We start from the raw sequence: 19,774 nt of genomic DNA on the forward strand, positions 1-19,774 counted from the left end.
AGCGCTTACCTGTATTTTCCTCCTTCCTCAAAACCACACATAGACAAGTAGAACATATCATATAGACGCCCGCCATTTGTGTTTGCTGTCAAAAAGTTAAATGTCGTGAAACGTGATTTAATTTTCTATCGCCGAGGCGTAATTACGTAGGATATTGTTATTAATTAGGTTTTCTAAGTATTTTTCACGATGTCCAATATATCATTGGATAAAGATACCTTCTACCGTCGTATAAAGAGGCTGTATGCTGCGTGGAAGGTTGGTTTACCTTTCGTGTGTGAAAATAGAAGTATTTCATGATCGTTTGTCTTATAATGTATATTTCGCAGGCTGCCGCAGTAGATCCAAAAAGCGATGATGCGTTGGCAAAGGCTGATTGTGTGGTTTCATGCGTCGGAGTGGACGAAGACACTCTTTACAGCAAGTCTACAGCCTTACAGGTTTGTTATTTTTTTTCCTAGTAAATTGAACAGACTTGCTATCGGGACGCCAAAAGTAATAAAAGGCCTTTTTTTTTATTAAGATGGGAGTATTAAAGTGAAGGAATATTGTATATTCTCCTATAGCCAATTTATGATAAGTTTCCCTCCATTTATTTTAGCAGCTGGTATTCTAATTATCGTTTTTGTTATAATATTTCCTACCCACAAATTTCTGTAATTCATTTTCATATTGCAATATAGCTTCTATACCTTTTAAAATAATCTTGAAACTTTGGAAGTCATTAACTACATACCTATTCGACTATTGAGGTCTCATTGTATATTACCAGTGTTAACCAGTTTCATGTTGTTATTATTTATTCTATCATTATAATTGCATATTATTGTGCAATTTAATGTAAAGTATTAAAATTTTACTTGGTCAGACGTAAATAAAAACTAATGCATGATGATTAATGCATGTGATAGTATTTCCAACAATATAATATTAATATGCCAGTCAACTGCACAAATTACCTGGTCTCAAACTAGGAGTTCCTGGTAATATGAGCACCAGAACAACAATATTATTTTCAGGGTCATTACCTAGAACATAAAGAACCTAACTCATAGAAATGAACTAATTTACAGAAGTTCATTTCTCAAATTTGCCCTTCTGGGAATCGAACTAACTCAGAGCCAGGAGGTTCCTGATAAAGATGTCTACTGCCTATAGGGTTATCCACTAGGCAACTGCGGTTGTCAAAATTTGTTAGCTTAACACAAACCGCTAAGACACATTTTGACTTTTTCTTTCTTAATTGCCAAACAGCAGTTTTAGTTTGTTTCTATGAATAAATTATCTGGCTTGAACGTCAACCACTCAATTCGCTTTAAAAATATGTTTCAATTGCACAGTTCTGAACACAATGCGGTAGATCCATTCAACAAGACTGGACAAAATTTGAATCGAAATTTATCAGTCTTTGTTCTGAAACTTCTTATTTCATCCTAATAGCAACTTTCATGGTTTTATAGAAGAAGTAAATAGGCAATGATTTCATGGTATGAGCCATGGCAATGATTTCATGGTATGAGCCATGCTTTCTTTTAAATGTTTTCTATATTTGCAGTTTTGTTAAAAGTATTGTGTTTTTCTTGTTTTGCTCTCTGACACTATGTTTTTTTTAGATATGTCGCCAATATCAGGATGTCTCTTCAAGAATAAATTATATAAACATTGTGCGCTTAATCTTTTTTTATTATAAGTTGAACCCACAGTATCTTTTGTCCATTTTTAATTAGTTGCCTTCAAAGTATTGCAACATGGCAACTTGGCCACCTTTTGTTCTTTGGTTTTTTACAAAAAGATTTACATTTTGACTTTTCCAAGGAAATTCTGTTATTTATTTCATTTTTATTTATTAACTGTTTATTACATCAAGGAATATTTGTATGTATTATTATATTGATTTTTATTGTCATTCTAAACCAGACATGGCTGTTTGGATACGAGCTACCAGATACAATCACAGTTCTGACAGAAAACAGCATGTGCTTTCTGGCCAGTAAAAAGAAGATTGAGTTCCTCCGGCAAATTGAGAATGGAAAAGATGAACCTGATTTACCCCCAGTGAAACTCCTTATAAGAGACAGAGTAAGTAATATCTATCAATTTTGAATAGAGAATGTTGTCAAGTTATTTAAAAATTCTTGATGATTTATTCTTGACTATTTCTCTTTTTTTTTCTTGAAATGTGGAACATTCAAGGGTTGTTTCATGACGTTTTTTTCAATGCTGATTAATCAAAAATTACTGTAGATATTATTTTGTTTAGAGAGCTAAATACAAATGCTGTAATTTAATTATATTTAGCTTTTATGAAAACACTTTTTTTTTTAAACACTTATTTTTAGACATTTTTGATAATGATCTATTGAGTTATAATATCTGTATTTATATGATATACAGGATTATTTTTAAAATACTTATAACCTGGCAGGACCATATTACTAACATCGTGAACAACCACTATGGAACAAAAGTGGTTGTTTATGTTGTTATAATTTTAAAAATAACCCTGTGTAAATAAAGATTGTAATATGACCAGTTTCCGTGGGTTAGTTGGTATAGCGCCTGGCACAGTATGCTAGAAGACGTCGCTTCGAATCCAGCCGGATCGAAGGATTTTTTTCTGAGTGTTCGATCTTTGTATTAATAATTATAACAAACTAGTGGACTCATTTCACAAAAGTTGTTGTTTATGTTGTTAGTAATATAGCCCTGGGATGTTACAATTTTAAAAATAACCCTGTATAAATAAAGATTGTAATATGACCAGTTTCCTTTTGAAATTGCTAAACTTATAGAATCACGTGTCTTATTGTAGAATGACAAAGACAAAGAAAACTTCAACAAACTCATTCAAGAGATGAAAAAGTCTAAATCAGGCAAGACACTAGGTGTTTTTGCTAAAGACAACTATCCTGGCGAATTTTGTGAAAGTTGGAAAGCTGCAATGAAAGCTGAAAAGTTTGAAAATGTAGATATAAGTTCTTCAATCGCTTTCCTAATGGCGCCCAAGGAAGATCCTGAGGTTATCACTATAAAGAAAGCATGTTTGGTCACAGTCGATGTGTTTACAAAGTATTTGAAAGACCAAATTATGGAGATAATTGATTCTGACAAGAAAGTCAAGCACTCTAAATTGGCTGAAGGCGTTGAAGCGGCGATATCAGACAAGAAATATGTTACAGGCGTGGACACAAGCCAAGTGGACATGTGCTACCCCCCTATCATTCAATCAGGGGGGCACTACAGTCTCAAATTCAGTGCTGTCTCAGACAAAAATCATTTGCACTTTGGCGCGATTGTATGCTCTCTAGGTACGAGATATAAGTCATATTGCTCAAATATCGTTCGTACCTTACTTGTCAATCCCACAGATGAGATTCAGAGCAATTACAATTTTCTTCTCAATATAGAAGAAGAAGTCATGAAGCATCTCGTTGCGGGAGCAAAGCTTTCAGCTGTTTATGAAGCTGGGTTGGCACTGGCTAAGAAAGAAAAGCCCGACTTAGTTGATAACCTTACTAAGACGTTTGGATTCGCAACTGGCATAGAGTTCCGTGAGAGTTCAATTGTGATAGGACCGAAAACTTCCGTCTTGGCTAAGAAAGGGATGGTGTTTAACATAAACATTGGCTTGGCTAACTTGACAAACAGTGCGGCTACAGAAAAAGAGGGCAAGGTAAATATCTTTTATAATTTGATTTGTTTTACGACTAACAATTTCTGAATGTACAGAGATTGTCACTCGGTAATTACAATGATTGGCACTTGTAATAGTAAAATCACTGATACTCTTTTTAATCAATAATCCTTAATATTAACGTTATTTTGATATATTATGTAGGTTTTTAAAATAACCATATTTGTTTAGGAAACGTTAATTTATAGGATAATTCTTTCTCAAAAAATCTTTTACGCTCTTGACGTTGATTGCAGGTCAATTTATTTTCCTACTGTTTTAGGTGTACAGATTACAAAAAAAACTACATGTACAACAAAATAAAATACAACTACAACAAAATTTCAAATTAAATGTTAAATTTCATGATCTTTCTTTTATTTAAGTATATTATTAGGAGAAAACAATTCTTATAATTGACGCTTTCGAATAGTATAGTAAAACACACAGGATACAGGTGTCTTTTTTCACATTCCCGGTTCAGACAGGCGATTATTTAAAAATCTTTTAATGCGGTTCGAATTGTTTTTAAAATCAAAATGAAATCTTCTTTCAGTAAAATTCTTTATCTACGGTACTTTCCCTCCGTGTGGCGTAGTCGTATGACGCCCTTTTTTGTTAAGGCATTTTTACTACCAATTATCTTGTGCCAATCAGTGCTACAATGCCAGGAATGACTTGCCAATTCTATCCTTATTTTTTTACTTTATGTGCTTTTTAATAAAAAGAAGATGACTTTGCATTATCCTCTATGTTCTGCATTTCTATTTTAGACATACGCGCTCTTCATTGGCGACACAGTTTTGGTTAATGAAGAGCAACCGGCAACTCTGCTCACACAATCAAAGAAAAAAATAAAAAACATTGGAATATTTCTGAAAGACGATGATGAAGACGAAGAGGAAGAAAAGGAAAACAAGACTGAGATCCTTGGTGAGTGTTTCCCCTTAGTCATTTGTAGAGGTTGCTAATTCACTTTGAACTGAGAAATGGTGATACAATACGTGTATAGATACTTTTTATTTAAGTCATATGCATTACGTTAAAATTTACAGTTTCAGCTGTGGCTGAGTGTTCAAATATGACTTCTTAGCCTCTATTATGTCATCCTAAATACCCATGTTCCCACTGCTACGATTCTCCTTGGTCGTTAATAACGAATCTTTTGACTCCATGTAAACAGCAGAGCAATAGTTATGGGCGAGTATACCCGAACCATAAAATGTATGTGGTTCACCCATTTGCAACAGTAGCTATTTTGAGTTCCTGATATAATGTAATATTGGCCACATTTTTGTGGACCTATGTAGTGTAGGTTTGCTGATTTGGTAACATTCATAATCATAATAAAGATTGATGTCAGAGGTAACGACTAAATCTCTTGTTTCTCTTTGATACGGCTTAGGTTGATACGCGTGGAGCATCTATGTTCAGACATAAGTGAACTTAACTACGAATTGATAAGATTGTTTTATTTCCTCCAGATACCACAAGACTGCTAACACATTGACTGCATGTTTGCACTTAATGCGTGAAGTCGTAGTCAACTTTACACATTAACTGTATGAAGTCGAAACCGACTTCATGCAATCGAGATCGACGTGAAGTCGTTATCAACTATGAAGATGATTTAAACTGACTTCATAAAGTCGAGATAGACTGCATGAAGTCGAGATCGACTGCTTGAAGTCGAGATCGACTGCTTGAAGTCAAAGTAGATTGCATGCAGTTAATGCGTAAAATAAATGCAACTGCATAAAGTTGATTACGACTGCACGCATTCACTACAAAACATGTAGTCAATCTGTTAGCAGCCTTAGCCAAATGTTGTAAACATTCTAAACAGTCAAATTAACCAAAAATATAAAACAACGCTGCAATTAAAGCACTTTATTGAAAGAGCGTTGGGTTTACTTTAATAGTACCTTTTCAATTGTTTCAGTTCAAACAAAAGTGCATCTTAATGAATTACAATACAATATTATTAATTTATTACAAAGAATTAATTGTGATAGGGTTGTTTTTGATCAAATAACTCACATACCTTTGGTTAATTTATACATGTAGATTATTTTAGAGCTGATTATTCAGCGTTATTATAGAAATGACCAACAATGTCGAAATTATGCAGTTATGATCTTCACTTAATAAAGTAAAGTATGATTACAAATAGAAATCCCCACCAGTTACCTTGTCTGAAACTAGAGAGTTCCCTTTAATATTAAATAAGTACCAAAGCAACGTAATGTACTCTTGAGGCACTAGGTACCCACAACATCCAGACCAGAACCACTCTAATACAGTTAGTTCATTTCTCAAATTGGTCCTATCGGGAAACAAACCCAGGACTTCCTCATCCAGCGTTTACATTGCAAACTGTTGAGTCACCAAGGTCGTCTGCTATGTATTTTTTTTACTGTTAAGAGTTAAAAAAATCATTATTTTAATTTAATTTTCATTGTTTGGAACAAATATTTAGGAAGAGTATGGCAACTAAACGAAAGTAAATCATTGCTATAAGGGAACTTTATTGGTGCACTGCATCAACTCGCACACATTCAACTGCCAGGCAAAGGTCTCCTTTAAAGTGGGGATTTGCGCCATAGACTTCCACTTTAAATTACCTACCTTCTTTATTCGATGTCTTTTCAGAAATCCTTAAAAAAAAGCTGTTGTATGCATTTGGGTTGCATAAATTTTAACATTTACTACGGCCGAGCAGATTTTTTCTCGTGTTTAAGAGGGTCTCTTTTCTCATGTTATAAGATTGGTTTCACCTACTTTAAAAGGAAGTCGGCTAATAAAGAAGACTTGCATTTTTGTTCTTAATGGGCTAGAACACAAAAAAAAATGTTATCATCGAAAAAAGTTCTTCGGATTAACAAATTCTTGGAGCCTATGCACACGGCGTATTTTATACGCGCCGACGACGCGCGTATGCACGCAGTGAACGCGCGTATGTATCGCGCATTTTGATAGGAGGATAGTTTCAATTTTAGTTTTGTTTGTTAATTCCAGTTATTTTTTTAAACGAAACGACTACTAGAAATTCTATTTAAGCTTCTTGCTTGCAACGCGATGTCTGCGCGCGTTGGAATCGTTTCATTACAACGCGTCTGCCGTGCGTATACGCGCAGATCCGTAAACGCGCGTTTACGGTGCGTATAAAATACGCCTTGTGCAAAAGCTCTTATTTTCAACAAGAACTTTTGGATAAGTCCGTTTGACAATAGCATATAGTTTTTTATTAAATCTCATATTGTTTACATACGCATAAGACATTTAATACTGAAATTGCAAGTTGGGAAATGAATGTTATTTTCTCCGGATGCAAATCGTGTATAATTGTTTCTTCAAAGAAACCAATATTTCGGTCCCTTATGAGACTTGTAAAGGGCGACAATCGCGAAAACCTAAAAACTTGAATTGCTAAGTGGTTCGAGGATGTGTACGGGACTTTATAATGTTGTATAATGCAAACCGTTAAGTTGCCATCTTTTCCTTGCTGTATAATCAGTTTGGTGTGATCGCAGATAACTTTATAAGCTTATGTTTTATTTAATTACATGAAATCGCGGACGGATAGAGAATGGAGGTGAGTTCTGAGTTTAACTCACTAATTGCATGATGTATTTCCCTGCTACACATAAATTGCTCACATACGCATAGATGTCCCATATTAAAAAATAGTTTTTGTAATAAGAATATTTAATTACATTTGAAATTCACACATCTCTATAACAAAATATACAAAATAAAAAATAAAAAATTTACTGCATGCACACATAAATGAAAACGCAGTTTAATTACTTTTTGTCGATACGGCATGCGTGACAAATCCCTAGTATTGACGATTATTACACTTTTTAAATATTTTCCTGAAATTCAAAATTGACACTAAAATGCAGGTGAAATGTAACATTTTTTTTAAATTTTATACAAAATTTCTACAAGTCAGTAACTTACAGGCAGAGGCAAGAGAACAGCTGTCATCGAATCAAAGCTTCGTACAGAGCACTCTTCTGAAGAAAAACGCAAGGAACATCAGAGAGAATTGGCTATAGCTCTCAATGAGAAAGCAAAAGAGCGATTAGCTAAACAATCCAGTGGAAAAGATACAGAAAAATTGAGAAAAAGCACTGTGTCTTACAAAAGCGTCAGTCAAATGCCGCGAGAAAATGAAGTCAAGGAGCTAAAATTATATGTTGGTAAGTAATTGTACAGCAGATACATAGTTATTTTTCTTGTTAAACAAATACATGCGCATTTGATTTTCATCTCACCTAATGGAAAATCACGACGATGTATCATGCACACCTAAATAATGCCTATTCACTCTCGCTTTGAAAAGTTGATAAAAAAATTACGTTATACATGAAATATTGCTGTATTTCTTTAAAAAGATGAAAAGATACTGTACAACTGAACAAATGAAAGGTTTGAATTTATGACTATATTACGAATATCTTACAAGTTACACCTCATATACTTATTATAATAAGACTTACTTTTTAACCGACTTCAAAAAGGAAGAAGTTCTGTATTCGACTGTATGTTTCTTTTTCTGTATGTATGTTACGCGATAACTCCTGCCCGATTTTGATGATTCTTTTTTTTGTTCAAAAGAGGGTACTTCAGTAGGGCATGAATGACTTTTGAGGTCGTTTTTTTTAGTACTCTGTACTGTGATGTCATGGAGATATCAAGTAATTAGAGATCGGAATAGGCAAAGCATATTTACCCAAACTTCAAGAAGTATATATGTACATAGAGTGGATAATACCTCCCTCTTAAATCTCGGAATGATTAACAATTACGAAAAACCCACAACAAAATAATGATGTATTTTTAATTATAATTACGAGACTTTACATACGCTGTAGTCAAAGTAATTCTGTATCCTCAGGAAGAAACGCGCTAAATCGATGGAGCAATATTCGTTTTTTTAAGTATTCGTGATACGAGTGAAATGATGCATTTTTCCGTCCAATCGCCACTGCTCTAGCTGATTTAGAAATGAAGATAATTTTCTTGTATATTGGTATAAATTATCTTTTTCTTGAGTAATGTGATATAAATTTACATGCACCTATTAAATTTACTAAATTAAATTCTAATTGTAAAGGATTACAAATTCAATCGAATTATTTAAAAGATTAAGTTACCATCCAAGAGCGATTGTGAGCACGATTATATTTCATTTATGTTATATTATTACATTAACAGGTGTTTGTAACTTTTATATTTTGTTTTCTAACATTCTTATAACAACATAATAGATAACTAATAAAAATCTATTTTAACTTATTTTATTATTATTATTATTCACCAAGTGATCAACGAGCTTTTACGCTTTTAAATTGACGCAATTTGCAATAAATCGCCTAACACAAGCACGTTTCAAAGTGACAAAAATAAATGCAATTATTGATAAACCACAATACTGACGCTGAAATTCTTTTCTAGGAAATGTAACGCCTTTAAAATTAGAATACGTAACAAAAAACTTTTATACTCAAAATTACATATATTTCGTAATTAAAATACATTTTTGTCAAAATACGTCGCACTTATGTCCTTTCACGTTTTTCATGAAGGATACAGTGTGGATAATCACCAAAAATATAAAACAAAATACAGTATAATAATTCCGGGATTTCAGGTGGAGGTGTTATCCACCTATGTATATTATTTAGTTTAGGTAAATAATACGGCAAGTTATGACAGATAACTTGTTTGTTATCCGTCGTAACAGTAGATTGCGAGATTGTAACAACAATTAATCGAACCAATTAGCCAGGTGTTGCAAAAAATAAAAAAGCTCCCACCCAAGTCAATGATACCTGAAACATCTAACACACAAGGACAATATGACAATTATCTATCCTAATACGTACCCAACGTTCAATTCTAGATCGCAAATACGAAACAGTAATCTTGCCGATTTTCGGTGTGCCTGTACCATTCCACATCTCCACGATAAAGAACATATCGCAGTCGGTGGAGGGAGATTACACGTACCTCAGGATAAATTTCTTCCATCCTGGAGCTACTATGGGAAGAAACGAGGGTGGGAATTATTCACAACCTGATGCTACTTTTGTAAAGGAAGTGTAAGTATGAAGTTAAACACAGACTTTAGATTTGGGCTATCGTTATCTTTTATTCTAATATTGCGCACGGGTGATACCTTTGGAGAGAGCTTAAATCATAGCCCACCAGCAAGCTCATGAGGAAACTTAAAAACTCTAATTATTATAATTAATTTGCGCTGTTGACTACCAGCATTAAGGCAACAGATTGACTATATGCATATATGCAGTTGATGCGTGAATTCGTAATCAACTTCACGCAGTCGAGACCATGAAGTTTATAACGCCTTGAGGCATTAACTGCATGCAGTTATCAACTTCATGCAGTCGAGGTCTCGGCTGCATGAAGTTGATTACGACTTCACGCATTAACTGCAAACATGCAGTCAATCTGTTAGCAGCCCAAGGCGAAATGGTATATGGTGGTGGTTGTATAGGCTTTGAGGCGCGTGAGGTAGACGCGGAGAAGGTCATTGCACGATATTAACGCATCTGCTTTTTAGAAATAAAATATACTCACTTTCTGTAAAATGAGCTCAGTCTGTTGGCGTATTTATTACGAAACACGGGAAGAAAAAAAAAACATTGAACTATCACTAATAACAATCGATTGAAAGTTATTTTTCCGTTGATGACGTAGTAAAAAAATTATAATTTTGCGGAACTTAATATTTTTTTTATCGAGCAAAGTTTAGTCAATCGTGTTTCGGGCCCTGAAATGGGTAGGCGCCCGAGTTTTAACACAGCACGTTGTTGACGTCGGTTTTAGATCGGGTTAAAACCCATTAATGCTCGAAATCGACAGCAAAAACTATCGACAACTAAATATTTGTAGTAAATCGAGTTTCGTTGAAATTTAATGATATTACAAAATATTTATTGCTTTCTGATCTAGACGAATCGATTTGCCTTTCTATCGAATCGATTCGTTTGAAAATGAAATTGAAATAAATCGGTACAAACAATCGTTAGATCGTATGCCCTTGAATCGATTTTCTTATAAATCAAATCGTAATATGCATCCTTAGTAGTAAGAATCAACAGAATTGCAAGGTAGGTATTGTGTGGATTTCCCTCTTTTTCGTCTAAACAAGATGTTTTACTTGGAAACTTGTAATACGCATGGACCAAATTCCGTATTCGTCGTTTCCTCCTACGATTTTGAGTAGAAATGGGCTATAAAACCAGGCACTTTGGTAAAAGGCAGCCCAAAACCCGGCCGGATTTATTACGTTTTAGCTCCGGTACCAGTATTTTTTATATCGAAATACCGATTTCTCGTGTGGTCGAATTACATCAAACCATCTATTATATTCACACTTAACGTTAATGTTTATACTACAATTTTATGGGTTTATACCGCGCGCCGATTCAAGGAACAGAATAGAATTTCTATTCTATTCTACAAAGAGTGTCTTGGAATAAAATATAATTTCTGTTCTATTCTAAAATTTTATGGCTCTATTCCGCGCGCTGATTTAAAGAGCGTCTTGGACTCCAACATAAATAGAACCTCAATACTCTTTCAGAACATATCGAAGTACAAATACAAAAGAACCTGGCGAAATTTCACCACCCTCCTCAAACCTCAACACTGGCTTTAGACTTATCAAGGAAGTGCAGAAAAAATACAAAACTCGTGAGGCCGAAGAACGCGAAAAAGAGGATTTAGTCAAGCAAGATACTCTAGTCCTCTCACAGAGCAAAGGCAACCCGAAACTGAAAGATCTTTACATAAGACCTAATATCGTCACAAAGAGAATGAGTGGGTCGTTAGAATCTCATACAAATGGATTCAGATTCACTTCTGTAAGAGGTGACAAAGTGGATATACTGTACAACAATATAAAGAACGCGTTCTTCCAGCCTTGTGATGGAGAAATGATTATACTGTTACATTTCCATTTGAAACATGCTATCATGTTTGGTAAGTTGTTTTTTCTTAGTAAATTTAGGTGGAGTGTTGTGTAGATCCCCTATTTTGTACTCTGTGCTCTACAAGCATGATCTTAACAGGAAAGGCTTTGTGTAGACAACATCATGATTCATCCTTACTGTTTACCACTGATATGATGCTGTAATACATGTATCAAATTATCAACTCGTTATGTCACATCACACTATATTTTTAAGCTTCAGTGATATCTAGACAATGACATTATATATTGCTCGTACAAAATGGTTTTTAAGTTGATGATGTATGCTATGTGATGTTTTTAATCTTTCATAAATAAATAAATCATGACTCAATTATTAGAACTAGGAAACGGTTTTATTAAATATTTGCCTCGTTATGGATGCATAATTTAGGAACACCTGTTCATGTACGTTCATGTGGCCGTAAATGCGTGTATATAGATATTTATTAACATACTTACCATCAACTCATGGGTTAAAATTCCCATTAATTATCCTGGCTTGCCGTCCGCCGGCGTAATGCAGGCGGACTGCAAGGCAAGTGAATGAATGGGCCCCTTTAGGCAGAGGTGGTACCTCATTCGCTACGTTCTTGACAAGACTATTTTGCCTACTTCACTTGCATCAGTCTCTATACATGCGCACTTATTCTTAGTACTTTTAACCTGGCTATTTTTAGAACATTCCCACCTGATCGAGATATACGTCGAGATCTACCTCTGTCCACGTTTCTATTAACTTTTATATAACTTCTGCGTTTTTTTTATAATATCAAGTGACGGGGACGAACAAGTCGTGCGCCTGATGGTAAGTTACACGCCTGTCCATAACAGTTGCAGTGCCATCCAGATCTTTAAAAAGCAAAGATCTGTGGGGCACTGCCACTGCGCCAGTCACCCTGAGACACGTTGACAAAAACCATGTGCCAGTAATTTCGCCAGTACCCTTACTCTTCAAAACCGGAACACAGTAGCTGACATAACTGCTTGGCGGCAGAAATAGGTAAGGTGGCAGTACTTCCCTGGACGAACCCTTTCACAAGGAGCTCTATGGCGTACTTGAATGACAAAAACCCTTGGTGAACTGTTGCAGGTTGTTTCGATCTGTGATATTTGAAATAAATATTATAAGTGATAAAGGTGTACAAATCGATGCCTTACTTTCTCGAAACTCGTATCTAATAAAAAGTGTTTATTCGGGAGATGGCAAAATTTTCTATTGTTTTAAATTTCTTATCAAGGTTGTTGATTTGGATACATTACTTTAAGAATAAAGCTAGTGAGTAAATATGAAGGAAGTGTGATGTGGAGTCAGGCTGCAAAATTTGTATATACAATCCATTTTTTTTTGCATTTCAGTAACTTTGTGCTTTTAGATACGAGTTTGAGAAAGTAAGGCGACGAAATGTCTATTTACAAAGAGTAACCCCTAGAGTTTCTCACTTATTCTTCTCGGGAATCCTGTCTTACGAATGAGTAGTAAAGGTTAATCAATATGACGATTTCGAATGTATGTTATTTACTATGAAATATACAATACATAAAATATTTATCCAGGCAAAAAGAAACACGTGGATGTTCAGTTCTACACAGAAGTAGGAGAGATCACGACTGACTTGGGCAAGCATCAACACATGCACGACCGTGACGACTTAGCGGCGGAGCAGAGTGAGAGAGAACTGCGGCATAAGCTGAAGGTCGCCTTCAAGAGCTTCTGCGAACGTGTCGAGAATATGACCAAACAAGAAGTGGAATTTGATACGCCTTTCAGGTATGTTGTAGAACCCCGTATAGAATGACCACCGACTCGCTTCGGTGTTCGTGCAATAATTTTATCTCAACCTCGGCACGACGTAACAAACAGAGAGAAAGAGAGAAAGACAGAAATAAAATGAAAAAGAGAGAGGAGGAAAGAGAGATAAATTGTGATGATATGGTCATCACATTAATCGAAGTCACTTTTCTATACAGGCTTGTCATGATACGATGCTATAGTCACTTTCTCAAATAGTTTTTTCTCTTGTGAATTCCCTCATCACCAGACAAAAGCCTTACACTCGTACAAGATTGTCTACCAATGGTAATAATTAATTATCTCATTGGCATATATATTATCTTTGGAGAAGAATAAAGCAAAAGATTTGGTCAAGTCGGTGAGCCATGTGTCATACATACACTATACACAGCTAGTATTGGTGTTTATAAGTATGCAAGATTATTGTTTGGTTTGGATTGAAATAAAAACATACTCATTTACAGGAAGATTACAAATTAACTGTAAATAGTATTGAAAAATAAACAAAGTTGTAAGTACTGTACATAATGTGGAACATCTACTCCAATTAAGGTGTCTACAGATTGGTTGATCTTTGACGATCGTTACTATCACTTATTATTATTAGCGACAGAGAATTATAAAAATCGAACAAAATCGAAAAAAACAGAACGTCAACAATTGGACGTAGTTGAACAAAAAGGATCCAATCCACATCCACTCACTTTCGAGATATGGCAGTTTGAAATTTAAAAGTGTTATCACTCTTGTTTTATTTTCAAAACTTACAAAGTCATGTAACTCCAGAGATATTTATTTATGTTTATATGTCGGATTTTTCTTTGCTGATCTAAGAGGTTAGACTTTAGAAACCGCTGGGTACATATAACCCATTTTTTGATAATTTTGTGGATTGGATCCTTTTTGATTAACTACCTACGTCAAATTTTGCCTGATGATGTGTCGATCCTCAAAAAAATCGAACAAATCCGTAGGCACCTTTGAAAACGTGTCAAATAAGTTTTGTTATTTGTAAAAACGGCATGTATATTTTTAATATCCTAATGATAATAATAATAAAAACGTACACACTCAACATAGCCCCGCACTAGGGAAAACCCTGTGTCGCGGGTGCCATAGACACACACTTAGACAACCACAAATTACACCCAACCTCACGAGAGAAATAAATGTAGGTCATACAAATATTTCTCCCGGCCCGGGAATCGAACCTGGGACCTCTGCGTGGCAGTCTGGCATGGTAATCGTTCGGTCGCGGAGGCAGTTGGAGGCAGGAATGATCCACAGTAGATGAGCCGTTCAAGTGATACGATTCATCGGCCCAAATAATCGCGAAATATTATACATATATTTGATTATTACATTTTTGTTATTTGTCTGATACATGTCTTTTCGATTATTAAACGACTTGTGTCTTTCCAGAGAACTCGGTTTCCCAGGAGCTCCATATCGTAGCACAGTTCTTCTCCAGCCCACATCAGGTGCTTTGGTCAATCTGACTGAATGGCCCCCATTCGTTATCGCTCTAGAAGACGTTGAATTGGTGCACTTCGAACGAGTTCAATTCCATCTGAAGAATTTCGACATGGTGTTTGTGTTTAAGGATTATGCTAAGAAAGTCGCTATGGTTAACGCAGTGCCTATGAACATGCTGGATCATGTTAAGGAATGGCTTAAGTAAGTATTTGTTTCATACGCCAGTGGCAGAATGCTTGTTCCTTAATGGCGTGTGAACGCAGGGTCTGCTGCCTTCGGCAGATTACTGCATCTTGTCAAAGGAGGCGCAGTCGACTCGCTGTTTATACTGAGTTAATGCTGCCTTCATCGAAATCGCGTTATATACAAGTTTACGCACAGACTGACTGAGAGAGACACAACAACTTGATCGGGTAGGAAGGTATTCCCCGGCCCAAAGCACGTGCAATATAGAGAGACGCTGTCGCCGACAGGTTGAAACTTGTTTGGCCGAAAACAGTTTGCAGAAGGCGACTGAGTCACCCGACTATGATTAAGGACCGCTTGCACGGGGCCAATCGATGAGCCATTCTATTAGACCAGTGATAAACATAATCCACTGAATTGGAACAATTTCTAATTTTTCGGGCCACAATACATTCCCCCACCACAGGTGCATTGAATGGAAAATACACTTATAGTAATACGGACTGTAGTGTAGATGGACATTTCAAATTTCGCACTTTTCACTAGATTGGCTTTGTGGAATGGCTCGTCAATTGGCCCCGTGTAAATGGACCATAACACCTAGTCGACTCCGTCGACTTTGGTAAAAAACTACGGCCGTCAGACAATAGTCAAGTGTTTACACTGGGTAGGCTGCCGCCTTCACCTGGCAATCGATGACGATCTGTCGACCTAGTGTAAACGCGCCACAACACGTAGAGAAAACAACTTGAGTCGGACATAATTAACATAGCGAAGTTTAATGTTAACATTATTTTTCTTGTTTAAATTCATCACCAGTTGAGATACGATAAAATGATTACACAAATAATAAATGTGTGATATGACCACTCTTATTGTGGTTTTGCTTTTAAGTGGAAATCTTTTACAGCTCATGCGACATCCGCTACTCTGAAGGTATCCAGTCTTTGAACTGGACGAAGGTGATGAAGACCATCACAGATGATATCGAAGGCTTCTTCGACAACGGCGGGTGGTCCTTCCTGGACCCTGAATCTGATGTTGAGAACGCTGAAGCTGTAAGATATATTTGACTCAATATTCTCAACCTTATCTGTCATAATAAAAATAAATAAATAAAAAAATAAATAATATGGCAAAAGTTACCGTCAATGAAACTGTCACATAACTGTAGATTAGTGACGCCTCATATGAGTTAGTGACTCTGATATGTTAGCCTTGTTGAACAAAATGTTTTCCTTCTATGCAAGAAGACGAGTATACAGTTTTAGGTATAGCTCAGTAACCTAGTTTCACAAATAACCAATAATTAACAACTACACACGTTTTAAAAAGATACTCAATGCAACAGGAAAACTGCAGAAGGTGAATGACTGCCTGGCTGCATTCAAAGAAGGATGGCAACATCCTGTGAATTTTGTGACCCAGTGTTTTTGACGACGTACATTAAAAATACCTATCAATACTCGTGATTCATTATCAAAGCATTAAAAAGGCTAATTGAGTACAGCCTTTAGAAGCTGGGGTGATAAAGTTGATATAGGTTATGTTTATTACATTGTCCTGTATTTCGCTTCAGATGTTTCAAGTAGCAGTAGCAGAAAACAAGTTTTCATTTGGTTCCCAAAAATAATAAAGAACTTGCTGAATATTCCCAAATCTGCCAAACTCTGCCATATGTAATACAATGTTGACGTGTTCTGCCGCAATGAAAATGAATCAAAATTAAATCTGCCCAAATGGCAGAAATTTGCCACAAATGGTCACACTGTTTTCAACCTTAATGTGACATTGGCACGAGGCCTCTTGTCAAAACGTTCCTTTGCTAACTTTCTCATCTCTCATTTAATGTCTAAACATTTTGTCATGTTGTGTTTTATTTTTTACTTTGTGTCATTACTGTTTAATTGATTATTTGAGGTATTTTATAGTTTTAATGTTTTATGTGTGTACTATAAAATCACCAATACTTTAGCTAGGTAAACATTCAATCATGCATAAAATGAAACGTACGTATAAGAGCGTTATTACCTAATCTATGGTCGAACTGAATCAATTGCGTTGTTCTTGAATTTATTCTAAAATACATTGTTTTACAATTTCTTTATTCCCGAGATCTAAAAATGTATTGATAACTAGGCATAAACTAAAAACGTAAAATTATACTAGCAAACTTCACGGCTTTTCGTTGATTTTATAATTATTGGGTCAGATTTCGCCATCCTTCTTTAGTGTTTCCGGCTTTAGTATTGCCATTTAAGTCGTTGTTTGTAATAATTTGTCTGTCGAATTTTGAACAGTATTGCCATTTTTTGGTCAATATATGCGGGGTTACCTGTTGCACGGGTATCCTTTTGAATAAAATACAACTTAATTATCGATTGTTTTAAAATATAGAGTTGAACATTGCAGAATACGACTTGAATCCATTTCAATCTTTATGTGATTTGCTCAGGACGAAGAGTCGGAGGAAGAGGACGACGCGTACGAGCCAACCGATGCCGAATCGGAAGAGGAGTCTGAAGACGATTCTGAATACGATTCGGAAGCTTCCGACGCCTCGGACGGGTCCGGTGACAGTGATGGTAACTTAATTTTAATCCTATAAAATGGTTTTTCTTAAAGAAAATTCTTTCTGGTCAATATGAAAGCAGCTCTACTGGCTCATCCCTGTATCATTTGTGATGCATAAAAAATGTACGAGATTTTTTATTTTTAGCCGAATCTAATCCCAGTCCAAGTAGGGTATATGTACTTGTAATTTGAATGACAATGGTTAGAGGTAGCCACAATTAATGTAACGTTTAACAGAGGAAGACGAAGAATCCGGCAAAGATTGGTCCGATCTCGAACGTGAAGCAGCCGAAGAGGACAAAAAGGAGCGCGGAGTAGGTTTCGAAGACTTTGACCGAAAACGCAAGGGCGGACGCGACCGTCCGAGGTCCTACGACGCCGACGAAAGCCGGAGCAAGAAGGGAAAACACGATAAACATAAAAGCTCCAGCTCTAACCATAAGGGCTCCAGCTCTAACCATAAGAGTTCCAGCCATAAGAGTCCTTCTAAGCATAGTAGCAGCAGGTGAGGTTTTTTTGGAATTAATAAAAAATATAGTTTAATCAGGGTTCGAATCCATTATTCCAATTGAATCCAATCCGTATTGAGTACAATCAGCGTGCTTCAGCATTATGCTTGATGTGTGCTAACAGACATTAGTATGCCCTTGAATAGACAGGTAAATGTTCATTTGGCCCTATAACAGATTTATTCTATGTGGAACTGTTCATTGTATCAAAAGTGATGAAGCCAGGAGAAGATTAGCAGCGCCTATTAGATTGTCAATCTTAAAGTATTACATTCCATGAAGGATTTTGAAGTTAATATAAATATATTGTTATAAATATAAATGTATGTATATGTAACTTGAATTCTTTCCAAATCCTAGCCCGTCAAAGAACCGCGACAAACATCACAAATCTCATCACGACCGCGACAAGTCTTCGAAGACCAACGGCAGCCACAAGAAGGACGACAAGAAGAACTCCGACCACAAGTCGCACAAGCGCTCAAGAGATGACAGCCGGGAACACAACCGCAGTGCTAAGAAAGCTAAGTACGTATAAGGACAAGTTTATGTTTGGTTCTTGACTAATTTTATTTTTGGCACTATCATTAGCGTTACATCGTATAAGGGACACCTTTTGTGTACTCATAGTAATTTGGTTTCTACTGTAAACTGGTAATTTTCTTAAGGCACTCACTACCGACATTGTTTTTCGTACTTTCGTCGACTTCGCCAGTGCCGCAAACGCACGACTCACTCAGTGCCTTCAATGGATATACGAATTCATACTAATTTGACATTACTTTTCTTTATTTGACCACATATTGAACTAACAAAACATAACCTATATACATTGACATGCCTATATACTATAATGTACTAAGAAGAGGGATTACACTATTATTTAAAACAAAAGCACCCACAAACCTGGAAATTTGTTTTATATGTGTCTTATTTGGTTAACAAAAGAAACAAACTAAATTTAATCTGTTACTGAAAAAAGGAACAAAGTTCACAAGGTGATCGATAACCAGCTCTATGCGAGTTTTCACAGACAGAGTTTAAGAAATTTCCAACCTTTTAATTTGGATTTAAGGTTTGAATATAATATTTTTAGTTATAAATATCCTGCACAATCAAAAGGATGCAAGCGGAACATAGCAGCTTTATATGAACTTTAAGTTTTTAAAACATGTGAATGCAAAGTAACGTCCAAGACACCGGAGTTGGTTGAACGCATAATATGCATTGACGGCAGTGAATGCGTTAAGAAATGAATAAATAGTAAAGACACTAAAACTATATTTAATTTTTTGGTGTAATGATCATTGGACCTAATACTATTATTTGGATTACCTAAATGTTATTAAACAATGAATGATTTTGTTGATTGTATTTTGTTTTGTTTGCAGGAAATAAACAGCAGCGAGGATAGTTCTGCGTTTAGAATGAAACGGGTCGTAAATGATGCACGTGCACGCCGCGTGCGGATCGCGTTAGGTTAATAAATGTTTGATTATGTTGTATTGTATTCGTAACCCGATGTCCGTCTGTAATTGATGTTCAAATCAGGT

The 19,774-nt window shown here is 35.6% G+C and overlaps 1 protein-coding gene across 2 annotated transcripts; it reads left to right on the forward strand.

The window, feature by feature from the left end:
- Window positions 1-45: 45 nt before the first annotated feature.
- Window positions 46-19,768, forward strand: LOC113237411 (FACT complex subunit spt16). Of its 2 annotated transcripts, XM_026473861.1 has the most exons (16): window positions 46-258; window positions 330-440; window positions 1,918-2,079; window positions 2,813-3,673; window positions 4,447-4,606; window positions 7,260-7,268; window positions 7,642-7,881; window positions 9,588-9,786; window positions 11,295-11,692; window positions 13,239-13,452; window positions 14,899-15,153; window positions 16,049-16,196; window positions 17,594-17,723; window positions 17,950-18,217; window positions 18,582-18,749; window positions 19,613-19,768. In XM_026473861.1, the coding sequence occupies exons 1-16, from the start codon at window positions 190-192 to the stop codon at window positions 19,617-19,619; spliced, it is 3,399 nt and encodes a 1,132-aa protein (XP_026329646.1). In that variant the 5' UTR covers window positions 46-189; the 3' UTR covers window positions 19,620-19,768. The 2 variants fall into 2 exon arrangements, with proteins under 2 accessions (XP_026329646.1, XP_026329647.1); XM_026473862.1 differs by lacking the exon at window positions 7,260-7,268.
- The last annotated feature ends 6 nt before the right edge of the window (window positions 19,769-19,774 follow it).

This window comes from Hyposmocoma kahamanoa, unplaced genomic scaffold (genome assembly GCF_003589595.1).
Source record: "Hyposmocoma kahamanoa isolate Upper Pololo Valley unplaced genomic scaffold, ASM358959v1 93, whole genome shotgun sequence".
Lineage (NCBI taxonomy): Eukaryota > Metazoa > Arthropoda > Insecta > Lepidoptera > Cosmopterigidae > Hyposmocoma > Hyposmocoma kahamanoa.

Coding starts and splice junctions, on each gene's coding strand:
- LOC113237411 (XM_026473861.1), top strand. CDS start 190: ATGTCCAATATATCATTGGATAAAGATACCTTCTACCGTCGTATAAAG. Junction 259..329: donor GGCTGTATGCTGCGTGGAAG/GTTGGTTTACCT, acceptor TATATTTCGCAG/GCTGCCGCAGTAGATCCAAA. Junction 9,787..11,294: donor GCTACTTTTGTAAAGGAAGT/GTAAGTATGAAG, acceptor ATACTCTTTCAG/AACATATCGAAGTACAAATA.